This window comes from Lactuca serriola, chromosome 5 (genome assembly GCF_051521515.1).
Source record: "Lactuca serriola cultivar US96UC23 chromosome 5, Lser_US96UC23_V15, whole genome shotgun sequence".
In the NCBI taxonomy this organism is placed as follows: domain Eukaryota; kingdom Viridiplantae; phylum Streptophyta; class Magnoliopsida; order Asterales; family Asteraceae; genus Lactuca; species Lactuca serriola.
In genome coordinates this window covers 208466733-208480006 of record NC_136412.1, presented here as the reverse complement: position 1 = coordinate 208480006, position 13274 = coordinate 208466733, and the positions used below count along the sequence as shown (strand labels likewise).

General features: G+C 35.8%; 1 protein-coding gene across 1 annotated transcript; it reads right to left on the bottom strand.

Annotated features, from left to right (window-relative positions):
* Nucleotides 1-4107: 4107 nt before the first annotated feature.
* On the bottom strand, nt 4108-5265 carry LOC145050113 (F-box/kelch-repeat protein At3g06240-like). Its single transcript, XM_078998416.1, has one exon. The coding sequence runs from the start codon at nt 5263-5265 to the stop codon at nt 4108-4110; it is 1158 nt and encodes a 385-aa protein (XP_078854542.1).
* Nucleotides 5266-13274: the final 8009 nt, after the last annotated feature.

Genomic DNA, 13274 nt, shown 5'->3' with positions numbered 1-13274 from the left:
ATTATTATTATTAATTTTTTTTATATTTGTTTGGTTCAGGATGGAGCACAATCACATGGAGTTGCTACAAAATCTCTCAATCCGTTTGATTTTTGGAATGTTGATGATCTTGAAGTTAGGAACATTATGTTTTGAGTACTAGTACGATTTAGACTTATTATTTTTTCAAGACATTTGTGTTTTAGTTATTGAGAATATTGTTATAGGAAAAGTTTGAATTAAAGTAAAGATGTTGTGTTTTACATTTATTATCTTAAATATTATTGTTTTATATTTCATTTAAAATTAAAAAATGGATTTAATTTATTAATATAACTTTTTATGTTAAAAAATGTCACTAAAAGCATGAAAAAGATTAATTATTTTTGTAGTTAAATAGTGGCATAAAAATAGTAACACTAAAACCTACAAGTTCTTTAGTGGTATAATCAAAAAGTGCCACTAAAACCAAATTAGTCTGCAGCGACACAATCAAAAAGTGTCACTAAAGGTCTTTAGTGGCAGCTCTTTTAGTGACACTTTTTTTTGTGCCGCTGATTGCCAGGGGGGTCTTTAGTGGCACTTTTTGGGTTTTTAGTGGGACTTTTTATGTGCTACTAAATGTCATTTATTTTGTAGTGAAAATCCTCAACAACCTCAGGCAGGGTCAGAATCAACACCTCACATGATCTCTGTCTCAAAGTCTCAAAATTTTCCTGCTTCTCAGGCCCCCAGAAAAATATACCATACTGACTCAAAGTCGCAAAAGAGCTTAAACCCTCACCAGGACCAGAACCACTAACCAGTCTGCCTCGAAGAGTCACCATACTGAAAATAGACCATACAAACCATCAGAACACGCATAAATAATATCGAGGAGTCTCACACTCTACTAGCTCCCTAGTTTCATCGTGGCTCTCCTTGACTCGAGTACGGATCATCTGCTTCAAGTAGTATGGGCCCATAATACATTCCACATCTATCCGTACTTTCCTCAAGGATCGCCTTGAATCATCCAAGTTACTTCCTATCCATACATATAATCCTCAAAAAGACAAGGCTCCCCACACTAAATCTCTTCCTAGGCTTTACCAGGGCAAACACCACACTACTCTCCGCCATCAGCTGTAGAAGAAACACAACTTAACCTCCTCTAACTAGCTCACTAATACAATTACATACCACCGACACTAGATAATTCTTCGAATGAAATGTCTCACACTACAATGGTTTGACTTAAACAATAGATGTGCAATAGAGTTAAAACCTAACCTTCTAAAACTATTTAGTCTCAACAATATGTAACTTAGTATATTTGCTTACTAGTTAGTTTAAGCTAATGGGAGCTCCAAAAAAGCACAAAGCAAGCACCAATCGAGCATTGAGTAATCGGAACAAGCATAACCCTAACATGTCATTCTATCACTGACTGATCAGTACTATCATGCAAGTCTACAAGCTCATACAACTGGCATATAAAGGCATCTCTCCTACCATTATATCATGCAATCCTGAGCAGATCCTTAACCCTAATCTAGCATGTGATTCAAAGATTCACAATTCAAAGCATAACATAAACATGTATGAGTATTTTGGGAAAAATTACTGGAGCTTGGTCAACTGCATGCACCACACCGTTTTTCTTTTAACAGAAAACCCTTTTTATAAAAAAATTATATTGAAAAATTCTACCAAACCCTCAGTTTGAGTTTAGACACACCCAAGAGTATGTCCGAATCCCTCAAACTAAGGCTTTGATACCAACTTGTAACGTCCCAATAATTAAGACTAGAAATTTTGATTTTTAAATTAATAAAACCATTATCCAAACATCATAGAAACCATGGTGAATCAAAGTGTATGAATAACATCCAAGTACATCAGAGTAATATAAAAATATGGAACTATGTGGTGAGTGCACTGCAATCATCGCGGGTTCTTCCCCTTCGAACCAGAAGTACTTGAAATATAAACTAAAAACCGTAAGCACAAAGCTTAGTGAGTTCCACAAAATACCACATATCGTACATATCAAACATGTAATGTGCCCCGTCCAACATCGAGCACCGCTCGGTAAACACATCTGTCAGTCATCAGGCCCCGCCTGACATCTAACTCCATCCGGTATACATATGAAAAGATAAACATATAACCATATAAACACATGCAATAATCACAAAGATAAATAGCATACGGGATAGTCATCGTGTCCCGCCCGGCTTTGGGCCCTTCCCGGTAAACATATAAACACACATCACATGCAAGAGTCACGCAGATAACTAGCATCCTAAACATAAAAAACCATGGGCCGACATTGGTGCCTTCGAGCCGCTAAAAGAGGTGAGGAAACTCACCTCAAACTACTAAATCCCTCAAACAAAATCTCGGTCTGTTGGTCTGGAAAATCCCCGCACTAACATCATCAATAATACCCAATTAATAATTGGGACTTAATCCAAAATGAATAGTCTAGTTCACTTGTCTAACATCCAAGGTAAAGGACCAATTTACCCTTTTCCCTACTTGGCCCAACCCATTTGCTCTCTAAAGGCCCAATTCCTAAATGGCACCCAAAGCCCAAATAGCCCAATCTAGAAAAGCCTAAAATACAAAAATTATCCATGGGAGTTAAGGGGCCAAGCCTATACAAAACATAGCCCAAAAACCCAAACCCATAATTCCTTCGGCCCAGACTAGCGTATGCTCGACGTACCATGCTCGTACACCCTTCGTACACGATTGATGCATAAATGGGTTCGCAGCCAATACGCTTAGCGTACACAGGAGTATGCCCTGCATACTGGCCTAATCCCAACTCTTTGTCCAAATGATTTAGTCACTTCAGAAATTATTATCCAATACACAAGATATCATAATATTAAAGTCCTAACCCATAAAATCGAAGGTTTTAAGCCTTTGCATGGCTAAAAATATCCCAATGTCCAATTCTAGCATCTTAGCTTCATGAAATGAGATTTCAACTTTGCATGGTTGCACAATACCCTAGATTATATGAGGAATTTTTGGTTGTTCAAAGTGGAGCTAAAATTTTACAAAAAAAATAAATAAATAAATAAATAAATCAACTATAACAACCCATGTTGAAAGTTATGTAAGTCAGAGAATCCTTAACCAATTAAGCTGTTTTTTTGATCCTAAATGAAGCCAAGACATAGAACTAAAATCAGGGAAACAAATCAGCTTGTTCCGAGATCATATAAAGAATTTATGGTTGTTCAAAGTGGGACTAAAATATTACAAAAAATAAAATAATAAAATAAAATAAAATAATAAAATAAAAAATAAAAATAAATAAAAAAAAAACTCTAACAACACATGTGTAAAGCTATGTAAGTCGGTGAATTCTTAACCAATTAAGTTGTATTTAGATCCTTAAATGAAGCCAAGATAGAAGGCAACAATCTCGTAAAAATATCAATTCGATCCGAGATCGTATGAGATATTTATGCTTGTTCAAAGTTAGGCTAAAATTTTACAAAATAATAAAGAAAAAACCAAATCCAAATTTGCTTCCCAGTACTAATACTTGGAATTCCAAACAATTAAATAGCATATTACATTCCTTAAGATATGATCAAAATTCTTTTTATATTTTCAGGTTAAAAAAAATGTGACAATTCTTATTTTATATAAATCAATCAATAATCAACATAATAAATTGACCAATAATCATAGACCCTTGAAAATCAAAATCAAAATCAAGTAATTACCTGTAATTGGAATTAGGTTTGCAAAATCGACACACAGAGAAATTGGGGATAAAGAGATCGACTTAGTGTGAAGAAGTTGATTTGTTGAGAATTAGCCATATACAACTACTATAATATCGTATCCAAATATTCATCATCAGGCATCTACTTGTTTAATTATATATGTGTAGGCATACGCATATCATCCATTGAAAGACTCTATATACATCAGTTTACCCATGTGTGTTGCAGACCAAATATCTAGTAAGTTTCCTAGAGTGATGAACAGAAGACGAAATTGTCATCAATCAAAGAAATCTAAAAAAAAAAACCAATGCAAAGTCACGATAACATCAAATAAGAAATTAAATGAAATCAACAAAAACCAAGAACACCAAAGTAGGGCTGTGTAACTGTGTTACTTCATCTTTCGATTGGGCGACACCAAAGTCTCGATGTATATCCCTTTTTTTCGGAAATCAATTTTATAATCCTTTTTTGTTGTTGCATACGAACTCTTTTCAAAATCCCTACCCGGATCGAGTTCGTTCACATGGCATCCTGATCGACAAACTGTGACCCAATTCCCATTCTTCATCAAATGCAGCGGTTTCAAGTAATAAAACTTCCCTGGTATCCGATACCTCACCACCTTCCTCCTCCGAAATACATCTCCATCCATCCTCCATAACTTTCCACCCAACTGATCTGTAGAATTTCGTTTATAGGTCACACACAAGTGAAGCTTTCCTTCTTTTTCAAGAACCATGGAGTTCAAAAAGTCAGTCGTTACATCTCCAAAACGAGGAGTTTCCATCACTGTGAACTTTTCCTTCTTTGTGTAGAACTTTATAACTGAAAACGATAATCGACTTCTAATTCTTCTGACACCCTCATCTATGAAATAGATGTTTCCATTGTGTAGAATACTCGCACCCCAAACAAGTTTGGTTCTTTTACGTGTTAAATCCCCCATGCAATACAGCTTTCTCCATGAATCAGCTTTCAACGAATATATGTAAGCATCTCCATCCTCGGTTACACGTAAAACCATGTAGTCATCAGCAGATGCTTTGTAGTACAACTCCGACGCACTTCCGGTGACCTTGTAACACTTCGCGTCTGAATAATCACCACACATTCTCTTATATTCACCTGTTAAAGGATTCCATAACATCATAAAAGAGTAATACTCATCTTCTCTCCCCTCCTTGGTTACGCCTACGCAAACCAGTCCATTACAAGATCCTAAAATCGTTATGTTTTTAGAACTACTGGCTACAAATGGCAAAGAGCGGCTGTCGGAGAAACCATCCTCAAGTGCTTCACAGTGGACACTGCGGAAGTGCGTGCATGGTTTTGTATCGGAGAATAAGAGAAGTTTGTGGTGGTTTTGATGGTGGTCGAGGTGCATGTTGGTAAAAAGACGGGTGTTTAGGAAGGAGTTCCATTGTTTTGAAACACATCTTAAACTTGTTGCGTATTTTATCGGCAGCCGTGGTAATATGTTGTAGAAGATTACGTCGTGTGGCAGCTCCGTGATGATGTTAGGAGGGGAAGGGTGGTGCTCAGCCATGTTTGTCTGTCTTGAACCAAGAAGAAGGGTTAGGGAGGATGTTATTATTTATAATTTTCTTAAACAAAATTTCCTTTGGTTTAAACAGAATTGGATTTCGTTGCAGTTCTTTTGACCATGAATCAAGGAAACAGTTGAAGATTTTTCATAACTTTCGGTTTTGTGATTAAAACATGAAATAAATGTATCCACATCTTAAAATAAAACATATTTACCTATTTTATTTTATACAACTTAACAATTATATTATTCGTTTTTGTTTGTTCAAAAGATTAATTAGTTGTATATACAAAAATACTAAAGATCGTTAATTAATAATTGTAAATGGGCATGTTCAAAATACGACCTTTTCCATTATATAGAGAGGGGGTTTTGGTGGAGAGTGCTATTTTGATTTCACTAAGCGCTATTAGAAAATTGGGTAGTTATAGGAAATTTTTTCCTAGAAAAATACATACCGAATAGTGACAAATCGCAGCCTAAAAAACATTGCCCTAATAATGGATTTCCCACAAAATAGCCAAGAAAACTTTTCCTTGGGTATCCCTTAAGTAATTTGTTACCGAATACATAAGTTTGAAAAACCTCATATATTTTGGTGATCTATAGTTATTTTGTAGATAATTTTCTATAAAATACTTCTATTTAAAAAAAAAAACAAGATTTTTTAAATTATTGTAGTTATTCTATAGATAATTTGCTACATAATACTTATGAAATTGGGAAAAGAATAGATCTTTAAAAATTTTGTAGGAAATCCTTAGTAAACGTTTTCATTTCCCCCCATGTATTCTCTAGATTATTTATAATATTAGTTGTGAGACCAATGTATTACATGAATTAATTAAAAAAAGTTAAATATAAATGTCAAAATATTTAAAAACTTTGAATTTATAAAAAAATAAGAAAAATAATAAACTATTATAATTGAAAGTTTTTTTATCTTTCAAATTTAAACAAATAATTTAAATAAATAAACACAGAAACTAATGAACTTTAATTTGGGAAATTTGAAATTAAAATGTAAGTTTATTAATGAAATTGATATTCATTTATTATTATATTTATTATAACTATTACTATAAAATATTATGTTGAATTTAATAAAATAGAAAAACTCATAAAATGACATATGGAAAAAAAATCAATTCAAAATAACCACAAAATGACATTTGATAAATTGAATGAGAATATGACATGTGGCAAAAAAAACTTTCATTTATTAGAATAGATTTTTAGTTGTATTTCTATTATTATTATTGTATTTATAATTGTTAGTTTATTTGTAATTGTATATTTATTTCTCTCTCTCTCTCTCTCTCTCTCTATATATATATATATATATATATATATATATATATATATATATATATAATTGTTAGTTTATTTGTAATTGTATATTTATTTCTCTCTCTCTCTCTCTCTCTCTCTATATATATATATATATATATATATATATATATATATATATATAAGATTTTAATTAATTAATTATTATTATATAATATTGGAAACGACATGAATACCTAACAATGTTTATATAGGGTTGGTCGATTCAGACCCTAAAGTTATTTTGTATCTTTATAGAGGCATAAGATCGGATGCAACTTGTCTTTTTAGTAATCGGGGCCTATTTTAGCAGGTTTCAGTGTCACATCATGAATATGTGGTGTGCCAGGTAGCACTTTGGTCCAAAATCTTTAAGGATTCATTTATTCTTTTGTTCTAAATAATGATAAGAAGAAGGTTAGACCATCACTACCTTTATCGTTCAGATGTTCACCACTCATCACCTTTCCCATACCACCATCATCGTCCACCACCCATAACCTTCCCCTGCCACCATTGTGAACAAACCAAAACGAAAAGAAAAGCTTAGAAGGCCAAATCTTTAAAGCTTCAAATAATAACCACAAATCTTTAAAGCCGAATAAAAACACATAAGTATTTGAATCTTTAAAAAAAATGTAAAAATAACATGATGAACATGAAGAATACAAGAACAATATAAGATTAAGAACACCGGGTTCTTCAACAAAAAGATTTAGTCAGATGCATAACAAAAATTAAAAAAAAATCCAAAATTAAGATCTGGAAAATAATATGAAAGACAACTTCTACACATACTATATATAACGGAAACCCAAATTTAAGATTGTAAGAAGATCTAAAACCTGATATTAAAATCTAAAAGAAGATTTGAAAATCAAATTTTACATAACCAACATCTCCTAAGTTTAACAAGACACTGAGAGGTGAAATTAAAGATTTGAACACAAAAATCAGAAACCCAAAATTGAGATCTGGAAGAAAATATGAACACAAAATCAGGAGCCTAAAATAAATTTCAACAAAATCAAACAAAATGTATACTTTTTTGATGAAAACTAATGCCTAAAATGAACATCAAGAAAATCAAACCACCTAAAATGAACATCAACAAAATCGAAACATGATACAAGAAACACAAATTAGAAGGATTGATCTAACGAGATTTGTTTGTCGATGACGACGACGATAGTCGGAGTGTTTGCCCAGAAGAGAGAATTAGAGAAGATGATATATGTTCTTGTTTCCAAAAAAAAGAGGTTAGTCCAAAAATGTCTGAAATGGAAACCAACGTAATTCTTGTTTGGGAAGTTTTTAATTCTCTTTGATAATTTCAACATTGGTTTTTCTTTTTCTTTTGCAAAAATAGGACTTGTTAATTTTAACAGTTAATTAGTGACATGTCATGGCTGATGGGACAAATCTTGTAGACGTGGCATTGAAACCTACTAAAATAGATGAATGTGACTAAAAAGATAGGTTACTATAATGATTTTGTTCCCCTATAAAGCAACTATAAAGCAACGAAATAACTTTAAGGTTTGAATCGACCAACCCTAAAACTTCATAGGGCATTTGTGTCACTTTTCCTATTTATTATTATTATTATTGTTATTATTATTATTATTATTATTATTATTATTATTATTATTATTATTATCATTATGTTTATTAATATTGTTATAATTATGTTTATTATAAACACATACATATACATATAGATCTATAAACAAACTGAACTTTCAACAAATCGTTCGGCATGAAGTTTCTTTGTGTTCTTTTATTAAATGAACGAACATGAACACATATTCTCGTTTGTTTAGTTAAACAAACGAACGATGGTCTCGTTCATTCATTTGTGCTCGTTAGCTTTTGTTTATGTTCTTTCATTTAAGTTTGTTTATTTTCATAAACATTCAATTATTTTTTTATTACATTACTATGTTGTATGTTGTTTATTTTCATATATGTTCAGTTGTGTTTGTTTATCTCCGTTCGTTTATATTCGTTTAGCATGTTCACGAACTTAAAGAAACAAACATGAACAAGGTAATTTGTTAAAATAACGAACATGAAGAATAAAAATCGTTCGTTTAACCGTTCATATTCGTTCGTTTGTTCGATTAACTTAAGAAAACATGAACAAACCCTTGTTCGTGTTTATTCAATTCGTTTACAACCCCATATATATGTTGTGTATGTATTTATGTACACAAATATATATGTGAATATGTATATGTATATATGTGAACCTTTATATATATATATATATATATATATATATATATGTGTGTGTGTGTGTGTGTGTGTCCCCTAATATAATAAATAAGTAGATTTTTGCCACGTTGCATTCTGTAAGCCCTCCCCAATCGATTTTTCCTGCTCAAAATACCAAAGTGAATTTCCCCAAATGCCCACCTGCTTCAGCTTTAATAGTTATGCATTGATATTTGAATTGATATACCAAATTATCGGCAATCAGTTTCGAATTCCATAGCAAGAAATCAGGAATTCCATAGCAAGATTCACTCCTTCACCTTCGTCTCCAATAAAAGTAATCGTCTCCTTCACCTTCCTCCCTCGTATTTCAAGTAAGATTCACTTGCGGGTCTCTCATCTTAGTATGCTATGGTCCCCTTTTGGGTCTCCACAATCTCCACACATCACTTTCTCTCTCTTCCAATCCCCTATCAGGGTATGCATCTCTCTGCTCCTCCTGTTCCTAGGGTTCTTCATTTCCCAAATTGTCTTTTGTATCTAATTTCGTGTGATAGTGACTTGAAAAAATTGCTAACATCTTCAATTGGTTTAGGTTGAGTTTCAGTATCAAAACGCAGGGATTTCGTGGTAGCGGTATAAGAATGGAAGCATCAAATCAAACGGCCGTGCCAAGTATCATTGTCTACGTGGTTGTACCGAACAAAGAGGCAGGTTCATCACATAAGTGCTTAATGGATGCAAGTTTTTAGGGTTTTGGTGCCAGGACTTGGCGAGTTGGAAGCCCCAACTCAGCGAGCAGAGTTATTTAAAGGATCGCGGGATTTCGACCCTACTCAACAAGTCAGAAGGCCCCGACTCAACGAGTAGGCGCTGTAGAGGAAACCCTAAATTTTAGGGATTGGTACCCTATTTAAAGGACTTATGTCTCATTTGCAGCCTCCCCTATTTCCCCCTTTGTCCAGAGAAACCTTAGTTCGTGCCCTCCCTCTATTTAAGTGTGTGTGAGCTTGGAGAGTGATTCTTGGTGCTCTTTTGGAAGGAACTTGAAGCTTGAAGAGGTTGTATTAGATGGAAGATAGTAGATCCAGGATTTCCTCCAGTGTTGCAGCTACTTTGAGGTATAAAGTCGAAACCTTGGCTTTTCATTGCTTAGATTTCCTTCTGTGGAAGTTTATGGCCATTATTAGCATGGTTTGGGTTCATCCTTGGATTTGAGCTTGTTATGAGCATATGGATTTCGATCTGGATATCTTAGGGCCTTTGGGAACTTAAAGTTGCCAACTTTATCAAGTATTGTCCCCCCTTCATGCTCTAAGTCCCTTGTCAAGCTTTTATTAAGTGTTTCTAGCCTTGGATGCTTTGCATAACACGTAAAGTTTGCAACTTTATGTGGTAACTACACCATAAGTGGTTGGATCTGTGATTTGGAGCTTTGGTTTCCACTGCAAAGGAACTCGCTGAGTCCTATAATCAACTCGATGAGTCGGCCAACTGGTTTTCGACTGGATGAGTTTGTGGTCAGGAGTTTGCGGTTGAGAGTTTGCGGCCGCAAACATTAAGGAACTCAACGAGTCACTCCAATGACTTGGCGAGTTGACGAGTTATGCCAGGAACTCAACGAGTGGCTAGTTGTACTCGACGAGTTGAGGTCAACATGGACTGTTGACCTGGTCCTTGACCTTGACTAGGGTTGACCTGAGGGTGTTTATGGGATTGTGTCAAGTTAATCACCTGATGATTATGGGCAGTTGAGAAGGAGCAACATGTGGGATATATCAGACTTCAGCTTATTAGTTCAGCATTCGAGAGGTGAGTCTTCTCACCATACCAATGGGTCTAAGGCACCAAGGTCGGCGCATGTATCTAGTTGTGATGATTGTTGCAAATGTGGTATCGATAAATTATGTATTATATGAAGACCATGCGGGGGTTCCCATGGAAAACAGTTATATATGCAATATGCTAGTTGATTGTGTGGTATTTGGTATGCTAGTTGTCGTTGTGATACTTGCATGGAAGACCCCGGGGGGTTCCCAAGGCAGTTGGACATAAGACCATGTAACAATGTAAATTTTCAAACCATTTTTTTTCAAATTTTAAAATACATCTTCTCAATTCAAACATCTCAAAAAGTGTTATAGTATCAAATCATCCAACACATATCCCAAAAACTCAATATATAACAAATACAAGATCTTCTCAAATATGACTCAAATCTCTGACGTGTGTACAATCAAGCCGGCGCCTTCCCGTGATCCTGAGAAGTACCTGAAACACATAACACATAATACGGTAATCATAAAGCTTAGTGAGTTCCCCAAAATACCACACATATCTCATTAGCCTCTCATGGCTATACTCAGATAAGACCCTCTGGTCAATGTGTCTCAGTGGGACCCTCTGGTCCTACAACTCAGTTGGACCCTTCGGTCCCTTAACTCGGCAACTCAATATACTACACAACATATAAATCACAAACAACTAGCAAGATATATCAATACACAGTATATGCACATAAGACCCTCCGGTCACACATAGAATACCATTCAAGGTAAGTATAGTGAGAAGACTCACCTCGTAGAACTCGGAAAATCTCAAACTCAAATCACCGGTCTAGCCTCCGCCTAACACAACGATAATAATCCCTAATTAATAAGGGTCTCACTAAAGCTAAACTAAACCTTCTACAAACTCACATAAGGGTAAAAGTCCATTTTACCCCTATATGGCCTTTTAGTCCACAAATTGACCAAACCCTAAAATTCAACCAAAATTCAATGGCAGGGAGTACGTTGTACGTACCAACTCTCTACGATGGGCGTACTCGACTGCCATGCAGACATCGGGGAAGCTCGACCCCTACGTTGCGCGTGTTAGGATTACGCCCAGCGTACGTCCCATTTTCACTCTCCTCACATTTTTGGTCTTAATATGTTAAGACATTGACTCATATCACAGATCTGGACTCTCTAATATCTCTTAATCCATAAAGTCAATGACTTTAGGCCTTTGCATGGCTGATTAGGTTACAAACACTCAAAACATCCATCCTCTTTCCTCATGAAGCTCATATCGCATGCATGGCTTACTCCTAACGTCCAAGATTGGATTTTTATGACTCTACTCCACAAAATACACTAAAAGGGGATAGATCAAGGTATCTAGAGCTTATTATCTCATAAAGTCTCCATGTTTTGGGACAAAACCCTAAAATACTCCATATAGATGCACAAACCAAAAGAATGAGAAAGCATGAAGCTTTATACCTCTAAGTGAAGCTTTCCACACAGCTAAGCTCAGATCCAAAAGCATGGACTTTCCCTCCTTCTTCTCCAAAGCTTCTTCTCCACTTCAAGAACACAAGATTCTTCTCACAAGCTCTCAATGCACTCACAAGCTATAAGAACGAAGATTTAGGGTTAGGAGGGTTTGGTTTGGGAATGGTGGCCAGGAATGAGGCCATCATATCCTTTATATAGGGTCACACCCCAAATTAGGGTTTCCACTTTGGTCCTAGTACGCCCAGCGTACCCTCCGGTACGCCCAGCATACTAGGTGGCCTCCGCGTCGAATGAACACATATGAGTACGTTGAGCATACACTTTAGTACGCCCCGCGTACTCATTTACCACCTTTTCTCTACAAAGGGCCAAAATGGATAAATGATCAATAGATCAAGGTTTACAAGGTATACCTGGACTTGGGATGCTACAATTCTCCCCTACTAGAACCAGACTTCGCCCTCGAAGTCATGCTCCGCAAATAACTCTGGATGTTGCTCTCGCATCTCCGACTCCGACTCCCAAGTCGACTCGGACCCCTTCCGATGCTGCCACTGGACCTGAACCAGGGGCACTTCCTTGTTCTTCAGAACCTTCACCTTCAGCCCCAAAATCGAAATCAGTCTCTCAATATAATTTAGACTCGCATCCACCCGAATGCCCTCTAATGGTACCACTGACGTCTCGTCGGCTACACACTTCCTCAACTGGGACATGTGGAAGGTGTTATGAATCTGACTCAACTCTACACGTAACTCCAACCGGTAGGCTACTCTGCCTACCCTGGCGGTTACTCTAAAAGGACTGATGTATCAGGGCCCCAGCTTGCCCCGCTTCCTGAATCGGATCACCCTTTTCCATGGGGATACCTTCAAGAGGACGAAATCTCCGACCTAGAAATCTAGCTCAGATCGTCGCCTGTCCGCATAACTTTTTCTAGCGACTCTGGTCCGTCAGTAATCTCTGTCTAACCTGTTGTATCTACTTATTCGTCTTTAGCACTATCTCAATGCCACCCATCACTCTTTGCCCCACCTCCCCCCCCCCCCCCCCCCAACAAATAGGAGTCTGACACCTCCTCCTATATAAAAGCTCAAAGGGAGGCATACCAATACTCGAATGGTGGCTATTCTTGTAGGAAAACTCAGCTAAGCGTAAATATGTGTCCCAACTTCCTCC

Coding starts and splice junctions, on each gene's coding strand:
- LOC145050113 (XM_078998416.1), bottom strand. CDS start 5,265: ATGGCTGAGCACCACCCTTCCCCTCCTAACATCATCACGGAGCTGCCA.